General features: G+C 35.6%; 2 protein-coding genes across 4 annotated transcripts in view; one reads left to right on the top strand and one right to left on the bottom strand.

Moving 5' to 3' along the window:
• The window catches only part of LOC692810 (EN protein binding/engrailed nuclear homeoprotein-regulated protein), an 85,628-nt gene that overhangs the window by 17,063 nt on the left and 48,193 nt on the right, over positions 1-20,372 (bottom strand). The window contains 5 exon segments of one of the 3 annotated variants that reach the window (NM_001046657.1): positions 3,703-4,218; positions 5,960-6,113; positions 6,781-6,927; positions 9,917-9,982; positions 12,346-12,513. In NM_001046657.1, the coding sequence (NP_001040122.1) occupies positions 4,133-4,218; positions 5,960-6,113; positions 6,781-6,927; positions 9,917-9,982; positions 12,346-12,513 (621 nt within the window). In that variant the 3' untranslated portion in view covers positions 3,703-4,132. 3 annotated transcript variants of the gene reach the window in all.
• LOC101737511 (uncharacterized) lies at positions 16,391-17,830 on the top strand. Its single transcript, XM_004931418.5, has one exon. The coding sequence runs from the start codon at positions 17,103-17,105 to the stop codon at positions 17,499-17,501; it is 399 nt and encodes a 132-aa protein (XP_004931475.1). The 5' UTR covers positions 16,391-17,102; the 3' UTR covers positions 17,502-17,830.

Here is a 20,372-nt window from a genome sequence, read left to right as displayed (position 1 = left end):
CATACTTACCTATATACGTTAAATATACAAATATATATATATTTAAGATAATAAACACCCAGATAAAGAACAAACAAACCTGTTCAACACATGAATGTTTCTTTGTAGTGGGAATCGAACCCTTGGCCACAGTCAGGTGCGCTAACTATTAAACCACCGACTCAGTTTATTTAAAAGTCATTCAGAAATATAGATATTCGTCGATTGATAAAGATAAAAATCTTTTTATCTCTAGACCTAACACTAACTCCTCCTTCTTCAATCTATCGTTAATTGCTGGACATAGTAGCGCGCCTACCTATAACCTTTTTTTGTGATTCGTAGCCACTTATGTCGGTCGGTGGCATAGGAAATTGCGCTGCGCCACTTTGAGAAGGCGGCACGACATGAGAACCCTCTTGTCGTGGTCGCTGGAAATTACATACCCGAACCTGTATACCGAATGGTAAACAGTCTACGTCGCCCAAAACACGTCATTACGGATCCTCCCGATCCATTAACCGTGCTTTTAGGTACCACAAGCATCGGTCACCGTCCTCGTCGAACCCGTCGCTTGAAACGAAGGGCTCGACGAGAAATTAACCCATAGATACAGCCCATCGAGTTTCTCACCGGATTTTCTCAGTGGGTCGCGTTTCTGATCCAGTGGTAGATTCTGCGAAGCACTGCTCTTGCTAGGGTCAATGTTAGCATCACTCCGATTTGAGTCCCGTGAGCTCACCTACATGTTAGGGTGAGGCTGATATAGCCTCTCAAGGCTATCATCGTGGGAAGGAAAAAAAGAAAAAAAAAAGTGAAGTGTGACGCTCAGTCTCATATCCAGGTTCTCGAACACTTGGTCACTACACCTTTTTTGGATACGATATGTGGATCGTCTTCCATCCACTTTACCCGTCACTATGAGTCTCTCCAGGTTGTCAGAGGGTTTTCTTGCTCTATGAACAAAATACACGAGCACTTTATGTAGACACTAACTAATTGTTGGTTATTTCCTTCCAATCATTACAAGATCAACGACCGTAGTACCTAGTGCTGGCAGAGCGCATTGTGGATCCTCATGAATGAGTTACGACCTCTCTGTCGATTTCTGCTGCGTAGCAGACATCCTTGACGATTTGAAGAGCTAGGGGCAGTTATTATAAATCACAACTGAGCCTTCGAACTCGGATCTCAGAAGGGAGATAGGGGGACTGTGGAGACATATTTTTCGTTGCGATCTGTATTGGCTGCCGTAACCACTGATTTATCTGCCCATTTTCAATATTAAAGACATTACCCTCCTTCGGCAGCCGAGTCAAAGTGTTTTAGTGGGGGAGTATAAGGCAAAAAAGTTCCTTTATATTGAAACCAATGCTCGAATCTGAATAAATTTTCATTTTCAAACTAAAAAATAAATTTATATCGTAGATGACCAGAATTATACTCAGACTGTTTGATCTTTTTTTTATTAACTATTACGTAGAGGACATTTAGCTTATAATTCTAAGCAGACCATTTTGTTGACATTGCAACATCTCACTTGCTCTGGCAACATTATTTTTTGTTTGTAATATTAAGTGACATTATCACAGAGCAGCCCGTTAGAGCAATACAGAAGAAGAAAGAGAAGCCTCTAATGGCGTATTAGAATGAAAGGAAGAACTTGGAGAGATAAGGGAAGAGTGAAGTTGAGAGAATGGAAAGTTATAATACTTTGAAAGATATTGATACCGTAGATACCACAGACATAATACCCAGCTTGAGACATCAGGTCAGACATCAGGTTATATTGCTTAACAACTGAGCGCATAACTTATTTTCGGCAAAAATAGGCAAGGTAACAGTATCTACCCGTACGGGCTTGCATAATACCCTTTTTTGGGCAGGGACCAAATCTTCGCACGAGAACCCGCGCTGAGATGGCGCGCTGGACATTTGGGACCGCCAGGATTGCCATCTACTAAACGACTCCCCAGTGCTGTAGCCCGAAATTCCGAAAATCCACCCCGTTTCACCCACTAAGACATTTTATTTTTATTTTTATGCCATTGGTGCTTAATTATACGATTATTAATTAATTTTAAAGCACATCTACGTTGAAGACCACAATTTCTTGTACTTTTTAAAGTAGATATTCTTTGGGGAAAACCAATCATCATAGTTTTATGTTGGCATACATACCAACTGAAGTTACTATTATTATTAAGCAATTTTCCTTCTAATTAATGACAGACATTTGACTACACACATATGTCATAAATTATAATAAACACATTCATTACACTGTAACTTCAGATTAAACATGAACTTTGTTTTGAGGTCACTTATTATGCAAAGGGTAATATTTTAGAATTGAATTAAAAAAAATTTAATTCCGAGAAACTATCACATAAAATTAAATGTTTGTATCCATCAATACCAATACTTACTCACTATAGCTTATTTGATAATGACATATTAACTCTCTGTATTTAAATCGTCCTTATGAAACTGTGCCATCGTACGGATCCTATGGTAGTTTTGTTTAAATATAAGACAAAGAACACACAGCCCGATGATTAATAATACACTAAGCTCGAGATATACTTTTGAAAATTCAATAATTGACACACCTCTTGGACAGTGTCAAAAAAATAAGCTCATTTCAAACTACGTGGGTACTCGGAAAATGATTGGAAACCCATTTCACGATGCTCTTAAAACCGACACTATGACGCGTAAAACACAATACGATTTTCATTTTGAAAGCTTTTCCAATTAAGCTAATGAGAAAAACATCGAAAGCTATTTAACTTACGAGTTTCGTGCTAAAAATTGAAATTAATTAATTAATTAACTTGTGCTGAAATTATCGGGAACCATGGCAAGTCACTGAGAGCAATTTAGTGTATATTATATATTACGTGGCTTCTCATCGCCCAATAAATTAATTAAGCTGATTTAGCAACCACGATCACAATTACATTAATTTTTGCTAGTTAATTTTTATCATAACTTAGATTCGAACAGTACAAGTAAATAAAAATATTTGTTCGGTAAAATATGAATTTTATTTTTACTGCCGACGACAGTGTCATCCAGTTGATATTAAGATGTGACTAAAATCTACAAGGTTTGTTTAGTACACTTTTTAGGCGAAGATGATTTTGTGACACTTATTACTGGCCACGAGAACTGTCAGCAACTGTTGCTTAGCCCTTTGACTGCCATGTAGGTCACCGGTGTCTTACGTGGGGCACTGAATAGTTCGACGAGTGAACTAACCCACAGACACAGCTTACTAAGTTTCTCGCCGGAACTTCTCAGTGGGTCGCGATTGCAATCCGGTAGTAGATTCTGCGAAGCACTGCCCTTGTTAGGACTAGTGTCAGCAAATTTTCTCAGGTTGAAACTGTGAGTTCACCCACATGTCTGCGCGTAACTGGAATATAGCCCCTTAGGCTAACAGCGAATCTATATCTATACTAATATTATAAAGAGGAAAGATTTGTTTGTTTGTTTGTTTCGAATAGGCTCCGAAACTACTGGACCGATTTGAAAAATTCTTTTTCCATTAGAAGCCGACATTGTCCCTGATGAACATAGGCTACTTTTTTTTAATTTTTTTTTATTTATTTTTTTTGGTTTCATGTGTGTTTTAATGTTTCCGAAGCGAAGCGAGGGCGGGTCGCTAGTAGGTAGGATAAAAACAAAAAGAGGGATTGAAATGAAACAAAATTCCGTATAACTAATGAAATTTAATTTAGGGTCACAATCTTCAAGATGAAAATTACACTTTAATAAATTTACCTGAACCACCAACTTTTGTAATTTAGGATTTAATTATATGTCAACTAAAAATATGTATTTGTCTTATACGTCTGCGGTCGATTCAAATTATTATTTTTTAAATTTTATTAACAAATGTACATATATTTTCACGATAAACGAATGTATAAAATTTATAAATATTTAACAATTAATAAAAACTATTCCCAAACACTATTCCCCAAGCACTTTAGCTTATTATACAACTATACATCGTTAGTAGAGCTAGAATTTTATTTTGAAATCTATATGTATTGAATGTTGTTACAAATGTTTGAGATTGTAGATTGGAGACGGAGGCCCGCTGTGCGATCGCGAGCCGATGTTATATAATCTAGAGCAGACTCTAGGCACATTTGCAAGCACAGCGCTTCACGCGTTTCCCGCCCTCCAGCATCGAATCGACGCTGCGAACTGAGCGAGGCTGCATATCTAAAACGCCATAACAAATCTCGTAAATAATAAATAATAGTTTAAAAAAACTATAATAAAAAATATACGCTTTTATAGAAAATCCAATTAAAAGATAGAAAATAAATTTGAATTAAAAATAGTGTAAGAAAATGGTATCAGTAGTTATAAATATTTTATGAACATATATGAGTAGAAGGGTTATATTGATAATATCCTGAAAAGCACCCCACGCTTTTTTAATTCAAATTTATTAAAATTTATTTTTCATTTTTTAGTTGAATTTCAATTTTTTCAATATTTTTTTTTAATATTGAATTGTCATCGGTCCTTAATAAGTTTGCCAAATTTCGAGTTAATCCGACGTTTTGAAAGGGGTCAAAATCATGTTCAAAGATTCCGTTACATACTAATATACATACGTCTGAAGCTAATAAAAGTGTATTATGAATACATGCGTTCGTTTGATCGTGTTTTCTCAAGCGTCTTCTACACGATTACGTTGAAACTTGATGCAGTATTTGTTTGCACCACTGCCAAGGTGTCATAGTATTAACGCCACAGACAGCTATTTACCGCTCAGAGCTTTCTTCGAACCACTTGAGGAGGCACATTGTCATTTCTATCTATTAAACCATCCTAATTAAACCTTGGACTTAAAATATCTCACTGCATAAATCGTTCATAAATTATTTTGGATGTTTGTATAAGTTTTGTATTTTACGAATGTACACATATATATGTAATATAAATATATGTAGTCATAGTCATATATATACATTAGTCATGTATTTGACTTAGTGCGATGAAGCGGTCATTTTTTTTCTAAATTTGATTCATATTTACCAAGTAGCATTGTCTTTCCTTTAAACGACATTCCTGTATGAATTCCGAAATTAACTAAAGCTTACATTGTATACAAATGAAAAAGCCAAGAAAACAATTCATCTGAATTCTTTAATGAAAAGCAAATCCTGTAGTTTTTCGATTTCAGTTTACCGTAGAATTAATTAGCAGTTAATTAAAATCCACCAGTGTATATGCATCTGACAACGTCAGAAATACAGAGGTACGGGCTTAATTACTTCGTCCGATCTCTCTTCTACTGCTCAAAGGCTACCAGCACTTTGTGTTCTAGGGTTTATAAATACGTTTTCAAGCCACAAATTTGTTGACCAGCAAAACAACTGTTGTTAAAACCAATGATTTACTATAATTTTTGATGTGAAACATCTATAGCCGCACGTAAAACCGATTTCTGGCGTGGCGACGTATGCCGCGGCGACGCGTCGCCACGCTATATGATGGTATATATATACAGTCTATATGCAGTAGTGTGTACGGTGTGGCGACGCGTCGCCATGTGCAATCGACTGTGCGATTCTCTCTAAACAAATATTTTTTTCGTAATATTTTATTTTATCATTATGACATATTTAGTTCCTATCACAATCTGTTCTTTTCTGCATATTACTTTTACAAAATAATGTTGATGTTTCACATCTGCCAGGCGTCCCGTGACGGCTCACATTTTTTTTTAATTGTTTAAATGGGTGAATGAGCCAAACTGTCTTGTGAAACTAGGTATCTATAAATAACTTCACGTTTATTTCTTCTGTGTTATATATAGGCTTTCATGTGATTATTTTAGAGATTTCTTCAAAAAAAATATCAAAAATATGTAATAAAAAAAAACTACAAGCGAATTGTTTTTTTTTAACACGTTCCTCTGTTTTTTTAATTGTGTTATATGTGTACTTACAATGTGGCCTCTCGTCAATGTCGTGTTGTTCCTGAGGCAGAAGGAGCGTGCGCTGAGCTCGTGGGGTCTCGGCGCGCGGTCCCTCTTGTGCTCCCGCCTCCGCTTCAGCTTCCGCTTCCGCCGCCGCTGCTAATGTGTTCACGATAGTTTTCACCTGTTGACAATACAAATTATTTAGTGTTAAACATTTATTAATAAGCAAAGCAATAGACATATCATTCAGAACAATAATTTAAAGAAACATTTTCAGTATAAATGGCTCCATAAGATATTTATTCTAAAGTATCACCAATTACAATTGTAAAATGTTAAATTTTATCGAAGCTCGAAATTATCGATTTTTTTTTCAATTTCCTCGTTTCATAGATACAATAAAAACTATTTTCCGGATAAACTAGCATTTTTTATTCTCATTATATTACGAGTATTATTTCAGACGTTTTAAATACTTTACAGTTTCTTTGGTTCACTAAAGACTGATATACTGACTAATATAATCAGATTAAAAAACACAGCATTAACAGTACAAATAGTTTTAATTAAATTAACTTATACCTAACTTAAACCACTCATCACCGACAAAGTGGAAGGAAGGAGGTCAAAGGTCCCGTGCGCTGGATCAAATTAAGTCGGCATTAGACTCCAGCATCTAAGTAGCTATCGACTACGTGAAGAGGAAAAAATTGGAGAACATATTCCAAATAAAAAGCTCCGTAAAGGTCACGACCCTAAGCACTGAAGAACACGATGCAAGAAGGAGGATGCTTAGCTTAGTGAACAAACTTTATTTTCATGTTATGTTGGTAGCTCTGTGTACGTACTTCCTGCATGTCGTTGTCCATTTGTTGTTCACGGCGTGACTGGTCGATTGCATGCTGAGCGGAGCGGTGTATCGCATGCAGGTCGGCCGGGGTCAAGCCCCACGGGAGACTCATCTGCACCGGGGCACCGTCCTGCACCTTCTGGCCCTGGGTACACATATTATTTTAAGCAATTGTCCTGAGGGTAGGACGTGCGTGATACAACTTTAGATTGCGGCTTTAGATAACTCTTATTCCAAAGTATTAGTGGATATTTTCGCAAAACACGGCTCTTGCTAGGGTTCGTGCTAGCAACATCGTCAGGTTTGAACCCTGCGAGATCACCTACTAGTTAAGGTTAGTCTAATATGGTCCCTCTAGACCATCAGCTTAGGCAGGAAAAAAAGAGGTTTTGCATTAAGTCATTTATCGACTTCAATAACTGCTTAACGTTGAAGTCATCATTTTTTTCCTACTATTTTCCCTAGTATCACTAATACAAAAAAAAATATATACAAAAAAATGTATGTTATGTGCTCTCACGTATCATTTGTCCGATTAAACTTTATGCAGCTATAGCTAAAATACTTCAGGAAGTTTCTGGAATAGTAACTATCATACAAATAATGATAGGTGACGCTATATTATTTAAACATTTGCGGGTACATTTATATAAAAATATGACAGTGAATCGTAGTCGAATTGCACCAGTAAAAAAAATCTACATAAAAGGTATTTTTTTAATTGCCGTATAGGCAGACGAGCATACGGCCCACCTGATGGTGAGTGGTCACCGTCGCTCATGGACGTCAGCAATGCCAGGAGCAGAGCCAAGCCGCTGCCTACCGTTAAGTACTCTCCACAAGCCTCGTTTGAAAAAGGACATGTCATAGCGCTCGGGAAACACCGGGTATTGTTAAAAGCAGTGAAAGGAGTGTAAATGAAGATTGATCGTAAATCCAGTGCGGCGTGAAAAATTCCAAACGAAATATAAAACGATATATCAATTTGAAACAAGACAGATAAATGCATCATCACATTTCGTTACATTACTACACCAATCATATACTCTATGATTTTTGACGGGGATCACATGAAATTTAGCTTAAAAATTCTAATATAACTTTGATTAAAATTTTAGCATACGCTTAGACCTGTACGTACCTTCTAATTGAGTTATTTCATCACTAATTTCACGTAACTTTCTAGTTAATTTTTAAATTTGATCGGGTTCAGCGTAATAAGAAAAGTTACTTCATAATAATATCATACAAAAAAGTATACATAGTTTAGATTTTTTTTATTGCTTAGATGGGTGGACGAGCTCACAGCCCACCTGGTGTTAAGTGGTTACTAGAACCCATAGACATCTACGACGTAAATGCGCCACCCACCTTGAGACATAAGTTCTAAGGTCTCGTCTAGTTACCGTTACATATATATTTTAACAGAGTGTATAAATTCTGAATAGGCATAAAAATAAATAAAAAACAAACCTTATCTCCCATGTTACTTCTTGGACATTGGAAGAACATTAAATCAAAGTTTAAGTTTAAATATACAAGAATATCAATGTTGTAATAATTTAAAGTTTCCCCAGTAAATTTCAGTAAGTTATTTGTTCAAGAATCCTTCACAGCATGTGGGCGGTAAAATGTGGGATGTTGTCAAAACCTTCGAGATTTGAGAAACGCGTTTGTTTCGCCGTTTAATGTACAAAAGTTATTAAGGTCGCTTCATTAAAACAAATATAGAGTTTCAAACAGAACGAAAGTTGCTTGGAAATTTTATTTAACTATTCAAGAACTCGTTAACAATTAGAAAGCCGACCTGCCCTCTTCTTCTTCAACAGAAAGTCCATAATTTAATATTAATCTGTACCTTGAATAATCTTAGACGGAATCTTACCTAATAATATGTCGAACAGATTTCGGTATTAAATGAATAAAAACGACAACTGCATATAATATAATTTACAATTGATTATCACAGCATTGCTAATTTCTGTCGCGAAGCAATCACGTGTTCCAGTTTGGAGGGTGGTAAATTCATCATACAATCCATTTGAGACTTCCAACTCGCCCATCGTTCATCTGTTCTTCATACCAGCTAGAACTTGAACTCTCCATGTTTTTTTTTTTATTGCTGTATAGACAGATGAGCATACATACGGCCCACCTGATGGTGAGTGGTTACCGTCGCTCATGGACGTCAGCAATGCCAGGGGCAGAGCCAAGCCGCTGACTACCGTTTAATACTCTACCGTATTACAGTTTAATAAATAACAAATATATTGTGATTAAAGATACCTTTACGCTAAAAAGGTACTAAACATACTGTGTTATGATATTAAACGACATCTGTTTACCACTTGTCTACTCTTCAGACTTCATTCTTAGTGCAGTTTATTTTTGTCGCACATATATTTGATCTTTTTGAAATACATTTTGCTAACTAAAATATTTTATTATACGAATATAGTTGACCTCAAACCACACTGAAAATTCACAAAACCAAAAATGATACGAATGCTTTTTGCGTGCTTATGTTTTCCAACTGGGAAAATTATCAGTAATAAATTAGTAACGATTATTTTCTGTATTTTTGTTTAATGAGAATGTAGTATCACCGCAAAATTCATATTTTTAATTACTGCTAATAAACCGTATTTTAAGCAAGCACAAGCTGGCTCCACAGCCTTACCTATTTTTTCCACGGAGTGCCAAGCGTTGAGGTTTAATGCGACAGCCATAATACGAAACTATTATTGAGATTCCGATCTTATACTAAAGGTGGATGCCAGCATTAATCTATCTTATAGCATTTATAACAAAAATCGGGAATTGCGTCTTAAGATAATCCTAATTGAGATCACTTATCAACAATATATTATGTACATATTTGTGCATTGAAAAAGTGGATTTGTGTATGTATTTTCCTTATGAACACCGAAACGACCGGACTGATTACGATAAAATTTGCGGGTGAACCTATAATGTTTGGTAGCAATCAGATCAAAGTCAAAGATCGACCAGCAAAGCAAGCCGGGTTTGACCACTAAAATATGTCTGTATTTAAATATCTCGTTAAGATTTTCTCAGTTTGTTATTGTTCAAAACACACACTAATAGTATTAAAGGCACTTGTGAAAACATACCTCAGGTTGTTCCATTTCTTGAGTAGGAGCTGTCTGCGGCACGAACTGGTGGACGATAGTTTGTTGCTGAAAACGATAACAAGACGTTATATAACCAGAACGATCCCTCGTTGTATATATTTAACTTGAAAAAGGGAAACTGTTGACGCTGTCACGATCGGGAGGCTTGTAAATATGTTCTAGAAACCTCTACAAACAGAACGGAATCACAGTTCCGATTTATCAGGTACATCGCTGATGCCAGTATAAATATTATTTGATTTTGTTTACGAGTTCCTCGTACGCCGTTTGTTTTTCATCCTCCGGGAAGCAAACAATTTCGGAAATTACGCCTCGAACATAGTATTGTTATGAGGCAAAAATCGGTTGATATATTTTCGATATTTATTGAAAACCAGTATCCGGAGGTCATCGCACGACCAAACATATGTAGTCATACTTTAAACAAGTTTCGATTCATGCATTTATTCAAATAATTTCTGAACAACTAAAATTAATATTTGCTTCTGAAAGTCCGTTAGGATTCCCGCTACAGATTTCACTGCAACAAACCTAGATTAGCTTTATAAAATCTGTTATTTCTTGGTCGGATATAAGTATATTTTAAGCATTTAAAATAAAGACAGTTCCAAATTTACTGGTGGTAGGACCTCTTAAGTCCGCACGGGTAGGTACTACCGCCTTACCTATTTTTGCCGTGAAGCAGTAATGCGTTTCGGTTTGAAGGGTGGAGCAGCCGTTGTAACTATACTGAGACCTTATATCTCGAGGTGGGTGGCGCATTTACGTTGTAGATGTTTATGAGCTCCAGTAACTATTTAACACCAGGTCGGCTGTGAGCACGTCCGCTCATCTAAGCAATAAATAAATAGAAATGTAATTTTTAACGTTCTTGACGATTTTAAATCGAAAGGATTTTAATATCGAATCTTTTTGGTCTCATGCATCACAAATGACGACGTGTCAAATGTATTTCTTTAAATAGGTACATGCTGCTAAAAATTTCAATGTTAATATTAGAACTAGTAGTCGCTGTAATTACGTCGATCAATCAGCCGATCCGGCCGTGAATATTTTTGAATAGTAATAGGTTTTGTAACACCGCATTTCTTACCGTGTATTATTTATTTATTTCTGTTGGCGGGTGTCATTATAAAACATTATTCGGCGCACTTCCGTGTAACATCGTCGGAATATAATTTGAGCTCGTTACCTACCGAACTTGTAAATTGCTCGCTAACGGAATCTTTTTTTATGAACTCCTCAAAGTTTTTCGACTTCTTACTTCTACTTAGCCGGTTTGGGTATTTGTAATGAACTAGAGGTCCCGCAGTAGTCGAAATTCGACTATAATTAATTTGGAATTGTAAGTTTGTACACTATTATGATTGTATTTTATACTTCTATAATCACAAATTTCACCAAGACTACACTATTAAAATATTAACAAAGACAAATAATAGTTAATCTATTCTCAATTTGACAACAGACGTCAAAAACAAAAGTTAGACAATAAATAGTATGCATGCGTGTGTGCGTCAAATACATGGTATGTAGTGTGTGTAATGTTTTCTTTATTGATTTAATGTATCTTTTGTGCATTGTTTTAAAAAAATATTAGCATTCTGCACTTCTTCTCTATATTCTCTATAAGTGAGGAAAATTTCATACTCCTCCGTCCGCACAATTTTCGTAAAAAGGGATACAAAGTTTTTGCTTCACGTATTAATATATAGATGTAGCTAATATTTTGCACGTGGGTGTTATGTTTGAAGATTGAGAATCATTTGTTATTTGCATGTCGCTACAGATAAGTGTGTACTGTTAGTTTAATTATAAATCGGAACGTTCGCGTTACTACTTCAATTTTAAAACCGAAATCGCATTAGTGCGGACGCAAAAAAATAATTGACATCATACTTTATTTGCTGTCCGTTCATAAGATGATTATAACGTCTGCATGAATGTCTATTAAAATAAAATTAATGTGTCTACATTAAGCAGATTAAATATTATATTGTTATATTTGAATCATGTTTAATAATACAAAAAGAGAGGCAAAATAAATTAAGGTGAATAACAAAATTTCGGTAAAAAGATTAATGTTTTGCGTTTCTTATTAATCGATCGAAAACCAAAATTCTACTCGCTAAATAAAAAAATATAGATTGTTGTTTTGTATTTGTTGTATTTTTTTTATTTCTGCAAATGCTTATGGTATGTTTATGAATTAATATAACCTTCGAGACCATTGAGTAGCCATACATGCCATACACGGCTAAGCGATTATCAAGCACCGGTAATCCGGCTTAATGTAAATTGAAATAAGTGCAATTTAAACCAAGATTAAGCAGCGCTTAACTTTATAGGAAAGAAACTTAAAAACTAACTTAAAAGAAAAAGTAGTTTTTTTTTCACGCTTATCTCACCTCGTTCTGGTCTTGTTGGGGTGGCGGTGGAGGAGGCGCAAAAGGTCCCATGTCGGGTTCGGGTGCTTGGGGCATATTGTGCGGTGCCGGGATTGCAATAACGCGTTGCACGTGGATACGCATCTCGCGGGGACCTCCCGTTTGCTCTTCAGACGATTCCCATGGCATCTGTCACAAATAAACAACACATACAATGATATATATTGAGACTAAAAGAAAAGTACTCTATTTATAAACACGGGTATAAAAAAACCGGCTTTTAAGTTCTCTACATTTGATTTGGAAATCAAAGAAGGTTTTCCAAAATTTGACCATATAGCTAGGTCTGAATATTCGTTCACACACATACAAATATTGATCATTCCTTTATTTTTAAAATTTGATTTTTTTTGTTCCTTATACAAAATTGACAAATAGAAATTGTTAATTCATACGATTCTGTATACACAATGTAGACACGAAAATCTGAAACATTAAGCATTGGATGCGCTTATTCACTATACCTAGCTAAGTTTTATTATCAAGACAATGATAAGTAAAAAGCTAGCGGTTAACAATAAATAAACATGCATTGTAACGTAAAATTACTATAGAACAAAGGATAATAGAGGTCCGATCGTGCGGCTATGAATAATGCAAGCGGGCATGTTGCGCAAACGCACCAAGATATCGTCTCTTGATTTGAGCTCGAGATAAACATCGGCGATCAGGAAGCAATGACCGCATCAGAGGACGGGCGCCGAAACACACGCTGAGACAACGCGAAACAAAGACAGCGAACTCTCACCTCATTCTAGCACATTAACAATGACAGTGTCAGGTCCGTAAAACAAAAATGAATCTAAAAGTACCGATATTTACATTGTTAGGTTTCCAACTTAAACTAGACTAGGGTTGTGCTTTATAATTTAGTATTTCTTTTTGTTTTTATTGTAATGACTTATCATAAAACAATACACTTTACAGTACCCGTGGTCGCGGACGACGAATTTATTAAAAATATAAATGAAATTAACAAGAATTAGAACTTAAACAAACAAAGCTAATGTAAGGAGTGTACATGAAAACTAATATCGGTACAAAGGCAACGAACTCTCCTGGACCGCGTCACCGTCACTGAATACACGTCGACACTAATCACTTCATTGTCAACAAAATCAATAAGTCTTTCAAATATTGTATCGTAATAACCTCCAGCCATACAAAAATAGTAGTCAGCTCGCGTCGGCAAGAATATCATTAACCGGTATTGTGGCGAACTAATATGAGTGAGATTAGAAAAAAAAAATAGACAGAAAAACACGTTCATGGCTGGACGTCAATAAACAAAGAGATGTTTTGGTTAACGAATATTAATATTCCAGCGATGATGCTGCGATTGATGCGGAACGAACCTCATACGGAAGAGATGACTCTTTGTCTTGTTCGCGCGCCCTTGGACAACAAACACTGTCGGTCTGCTTAGAATTATGTCCAACACAAAATCCATTGTCGTTTTCATCGAGATAACTCTATTAAAATAATTTTAAATGATATTTGAAAACACGAGTGGATGAAGAGGTTAAGTACCATTTTTAATATTTTGGAGTTTTTACATTAACTGAAGGCGTTATGTGCCTATAAACCATACTAGACCTTAACATTCCAGGTTTAAAGGCTATTTTTAGGAATTGCATGGAATGAAGAAGCTATGCACGAAGAAAAAGTACAAGTAACAAAAGTTAGTTGCCCGTTTCCTCAAAATTATAATTATATATATTACTAGCTGACCCGACAGACTTCGCAGTGCCTCAAACGATAAATAAAAGACCTAAACTTTTGTATAAAATAAACTTAAAACAAACAAAAAGAATCGGTCCGACGGGGGACACATCAAAGGGAAAACAAAATTATTATTTTTATTTAATTCCGAGCATTTTCATATTTATCTACCTCTTAAACCTTCTCTGGACTTCCACAAATAATTCAAGACCAAAATTAGCCAAATCGGTCCAGCCGTTCTCGAGTTTTAGCAAGACTAACGAACAGCAACTCATTTTTATATATATAGAGAATTAAAATAATTAAAGTAATATTCAATCGAACAACTCATATATACCAAAATTAAATTTCAAAGTTCACAACTTTCTAAACGTACACACAAACGTAAGGTTTCAAGTATTTAAATTCAAAACTTGACCGCCTGTGAGACAGACATTTAAATCCAAACGAAAATTTCATTAACTTTGCCCGCCTCGACTGTAAGTCCTCGCCTTCAGTTATTGCCTTGGGTGATTCCGATCAATTCACAGTACACCCGAATATCTACTTCTATATTTATTAATACTTCCGTTAGCTTACTAATTAGTTCCGTGCTTATAACTGCATCCGAAACCTGATTTTAATTAAACACCTAATCAACATTAAAAGTAAAATGTATATACAAGTTCGGAACATTTTATGCACATTAATCAGATTCACTTTTAATTACAAGCTATTTAAACCTTTTTTTTTAAATAAAGTCTGAGTTGGTTACGTATCTTTTATTTAAGAATAGTATTAGGAGAACACAAATACTAGATACTATTTTATTATTGCTCATAAATATTCGGTACTCGAATTTGTAAATTCTTAAAATCGAGTCGTGATTGAGGTTCTAATGGAAACGAGCAACAGCCGCCATATCGTTTAAGATGAAATTAAATTGATTTTGGACAGTCATTAGCACTTATAAAATACACTGCACATGGCACTTTCATGACGCCAAAATGCTCACGGTCAGTCCGGTGACTACCATAGACTAAATAGAGTGAATGCCACACCTTTATACATGGTATAGAACTGTCGATATAAATGTAAATAGTCACTGAAATGGAAGATGTAATCACGCATTTAAATTTCCACGTAATTTCAAAAATCGATTCACAAAATAGTTTCTTTCTTTTATATATTATCTTTTATACATTTATTTTATACATTGCATCTCTATAATCACTTATAAAATCTATATGAATATTAACAAATCATATACCTAATTTTATTAACTAATTAATCACTTTAGCATAAAATTCAATATATTGCCAAAAGTTGATTGTCGACAATCCAGGAAATAAGCATGAAACAAAAAATGTGTATGTCAAGAGACGATATTTTTGCTTAAAATAAATTTAAAATATAATATTATTTTGCATCGATAAACAGATTATATTCTACGTTTGAAGTATTACATGAAATGCTGAAAAAACCTATTTATTATCAATCTTTAAAAACGACTTGGATATATCTAAATTACCATACTTATATTAACAACGCAATAATCGGCTTTTGTTATTAATATACTAGTTAAATATACTAGTTAAATAGTTACATTAATAAATTATTTATAACGTCCTTGATGAGTTTAACAATGAACACATATCGAAACTGTCTTCAGACATTTTAATAAAGACAGCTAAATTTGTGTCACACTGTGTGCATTATTATTTTATCAGAATAATCAACCTGCTGAGTTTCTCGCCGGATCTTCTCTGTAAGTAATTTTACTGGTGGTAGGACCTCTTGTGAGTCCGCGCGGGTAGGTACCACCACCCTGCCTATTTCTGCCGTGAAGCAGTAATGCGTTTCGGTTTGAAGGGTGGGGCAGCCGTTGTAACTATACTTGAGACCTTAGAACTTATATCTCAAGGTGGGTGGCGCATTTACGTTTGTAGATGTCTATGGCCTCCAGTAACCACTTAAAACCAGGTGGGCTGTGAGCTCGTCCACCCATCTAAGCTATAAAAAACAAAAATAAAAGAATCGCTATTCCGATCCGGCAATAGGTTCAACTAAGCACTGCTCTTGCTAGAGCTAGTATTAGCAAATCCTCCCGAGTTCAGCCCGTGAGCTCACCTACTAGTTCACGAGCAAGACCCTTAGGTTACCAAAGCTTAGGTAAGGAAAAAAGGGAATTATATTAACAAGATCACTCATTAACATATTAGATATACAGACCGATGAACTAATAGATTATACCCTTGAATTTAAAAGCATCAAAAGACGCTGCGTATTCACCCACATCGGCTGTTATTTAACTATTACCCTTGAACAAATCGTGTTCTTCTGTCTGTAAATACTCAGTTTACGACGTTTAAAATGCCCTGCACTCAAATTAAAGTTATGCCTTCAATTTTATGTCCATAGATAGTAATAAAAAATATTGCAACACCTGACTTGTTAAGCAAACGAAATTCGTTCATCGTTGAACGTAAATAATGTAATAATAATAATAATATATCACAGGAACAAAACACAGCCTAACATGATTGTGTTTTGATGGTGCGGACTATGAAAATATTATTCAAAATGAAAACAAAATTATATAACTCACTAATCTTTATGAATGTTCGTTAGATTACCCTAATTAATAATGAAGACAAGTTAATAATTATAATCTATGCTCGTAACATAACAGTCACCTTGTACAAACTTAATAGTTACGTAAAGTAATGTCGGATAATGTAAGTAGTACAAGGTTATTCAGTGTAAGTTCAGTGTACTGATGCATCGAAATATTAGTGTCTACCGGTCTTAGCAACCTGAAGTAAAAGGAGATAAGAAAAAGAAAACCGTACCTCCTATAATTATTATGAACACAATTCAATGCCAAGTTCAAGCGCGTCTGTCATTATACGATCAAAATGTATATGGTTAAACTGGGCGGGAATCGTATCGATCTCTCGCATATATAAAATGTGTGATGAAGGCGCGCGGCTCAAACAGTCGAAACACACCGCATCATGCACGCGTACATCGCGCTCGTAGTCATCGTGGCGGCGCCCGCGCTCGCCGCCCCAGGAGACCGCCTCGGATACGACCGAGAAATCGACAGTGCCAGACACAAACAAATCCCGAAACATCACGATTACGTTCTAAACGAAGAGTATTTGGCGTCACAGAAGAACAGGGCCAAACTCATCACCAGAATAAGACCCGACGAACCTGTAGTGGCAGATAATGTTATTTTGGAATCGAACGTGGTCAAGATAGTGAGACCCTCGAAGAGGGAAGTGGAACGCGACATCGGTACGGCACTAGTGCGATTAAGGCGCGGATACAACTTGGAAAATGTTAGAGTACCAGCAAGATATCCGTATCTGGCGGTGCCTAAATACTACCGCAACCGTCATTGGGGCTAGTAGCCGAGTGGTGTTAAGTCGCGACGGCCAGCCGCGCATCCTCCTATGTCAAGGCTACGCTGAAACCACTATACCTGTGAAGACGGCGATTCGCGTCTAGAGCGCATCTCTTATGCAGTGTGCGCGTAATTCGCTAACACGTCTGTTTAGTTGTTGTGTATTATGTATTTACAAAGTGGCTGTGAACGAGAGCTCGTTTGATGCAGTTATACTAGCAACGTTTCAGCAACGATTTACAGAATAGACTCTCATGAACTTAAGAGCAAAGCTAATTATTATATTAACAAAATAAATACTTAGAGTAATAAAAATGTTATTGAAATTTAAAACGGCTTTTATTGCACATTTAAAACGCTTGTGCGCGTTCAGGTAGCGGCTTGACTGTGCCCTTGGCATTGCTGATGTCCCTGACCGATGGAGACCGCTGTATACGACCCGTACGCTACTCTTCCTACAGAACGGTTAAAACATTTAACATGATCAGTCATGATATACTTTTTATTCGTTTATTTATTGACATAGATAACCACATCAATTGACGACGGTAAATACTGCTGCCCAAGTTGAAATTTAATGAGGAAGTGCAAAGACCGCAGCTTATGCTTTAAAACAAAAATAAGCAACGATACAAAAAGAACAATATTGCTTACATCGCCCTAATACCGATAACAATATTATTTATTGAGTTAAAATGGAAAATCAATACAAAATTCTGTTTTGTATTTTTATTATATTTTCAAATTCAAAACCAGAATCTAATTGAATTCATAACTCTTTTAGTCGTTAGAGATTGCGTGTAAACACCAACAAGCTTGTACTTACAGACCATTACAATAATTAGACCCTATCGTGTTGTAATAGAAACAAATGAACAATGTAATTTAATGTATGCGAGTTTAAATAAAATTCATACAATCGGTGTCATGGGGACTCACAAGTCTGTAGAAACATTCCTTATCAATACAGACAAGAATCATGATGATTAATTAAGTCGAACAGTGGTTGTCAGTTGCATTTTTTCTCTATCTGCCTAGTAAAACACTAGTTCATTGTAATCAGTTGAAGCAATTTGGATCTATCATTCTTTATCTCATATCTGAGATATCCAGCATCAGTTTCGGTTGATGGTGGTAGGACCTCTTGGGAGTCCGCACGGGTAGGTACCACCACCCCGCCTATTTCCGCCGTGAAGCAGTAATGCGTTTCGGTTCGAAGGGTGGGGTAGCCGTCGTAACTATACTGAGACCTTAGAACTTGTATCTCGAGGTGGGTGGCGCATTTACGTTGTAGATGTCTATGGGCTTCAGTAACCACTTAACGTCAGGTGGGCTGTGAGCTCGTCCATCAATCTAAGCAATAAAAAAAAAAAAAAAAAAATTCCTTTTTGTGTCCGGTTGAAACAATAATAAAGATACATTTGATGAAACGCTTCGCACGCCATCCGTTATAATTCAATGGTACTATTAACGTTTGATGAAGTGCCAACAACCGCTGTATATGTCTTAGTCCAATACGCAAGCAAAGAAACAAATATTCATATGAAGTATAACAAGTATCTATCTTTATTCAAATAAAGATTAGAATATGAATATTTAACACAGAGTCATACTTCAATATCGTTCAATCATCTTCGATGTCATGAAATATTGTTTTATGTTTATTATCACATAATAATTTAGTCGCTGTATTAAAGAAAACTAGTGGTGCCGCAGTAGTTGAAATTCGACTATAATTAATTGAAATTATAAGCTTCAACATTATTATGGTCCTATTGTTACAGATTTCGCCAAGACTACACTATAGACAAATACTCGTAATATTAAAGATAAACAATACTAACCTATTCTCAATTTGACTACAATATTCAAGCAATAACAAAAGTTTGACAATAAACAAAGAGTATATGTGTGTGTGTCAAATACATGGTAGTGTGTGTAATGTTTTCTTTATTAATTGAATGTACTTTTAATTCATAGTTTAAAAAAAATATTAGCATTCTGCACTTCTTCTCTATATTCTCTATAAGTGTGGAAAATTTCATACTCCTCCGTCCGCGCAATTTTTGTAAAAAGGGGTACAAAGTTTTCGCTTCACGTATTAATATATAGATGAAATTAAAAACAATTCTAAAATCAAAATGAAATAGGATTTCAGTAACTATTTGATTGCAATTACCGCAAATGACCTAGTTAATTCCAATGCAGCACCGATTTCACTAGTCAAGGGAACTGTCCAACTGTGTTATAAAACTGAATGTTTTTTTTTTTTATATTTTTAGTTTCATTAAAGTGAGCGGAAGTAATTACCATTTCAAGTTTGCTAAAGGAACTTGGTATATCTACTCGTAATACATATTTTACATTCAAAATAAAAATCGGCTTGTTTGTTATTGTTCCACTTGCAGTTCCGCTATGCTATTAATATCGAACGTATTAATGTCCAACGGGTTTCACTATCCTGCCTATTAAGGCATCAATACCCTCATCCAAAAAAACTTATTTCCGTGAAGGAATTATGCGTTCGTTTAAGGGTAGGATGTTGACAGAACAGCCTTTATCACTACTAAAGCCATTGCCACTTAGATATTGTTTTTTAGGATAGGCAATAACTACAACTGTTAGTTGGATAAGCGCTAACCACGAGCAAGAGTTAAGTGATGACTGGAGTTTTTTTTTTAAATGTTTAGTTGGGTGGACGAGCTCACCCCACCAGCCCACCTGGTGTTAAGTGGTTACTGGATACTGGAGCCCATAGACGTCTATGACGTAAACGTGCCACCCACCTTGAGATATAGTTCTAAGGTCTCGAGTATAGTTACTACCACCCTTCAAACTGAAACGCATTACTAAATACTTCACGGCACAAACAGGC

The sequence above is a fragment of the Bombyx mori genome, chromosome 11 (assembly GCF_030269925.1).
Source record: "Bombyx mori chromosome 11, ASM3026992v2".
In the NCBI taxonomy this organism is placed as follows: domain Eukaryota; kingdom Metazoa; phylum Arthropoda; class Insecta; order Lepidoptera; family Bombycidae; genus Bombyx; species Bombyx mori.
The sequence above is the reverse complement of the archived record's forward strand: the minus strand, read 5'-3'. Positions and strand labels throughout refer to the sequence as shown.

Bases quoted from the DNA above. Each gene is read 5' to 3' on its own strand.
- LOC101737511 (XM_004931418.5), top strand. From the start codon at position 17,103: ATGCACGCGTACATCGCGCTCGTAGTCATCGTGGCGGCGCCCGCGCTC.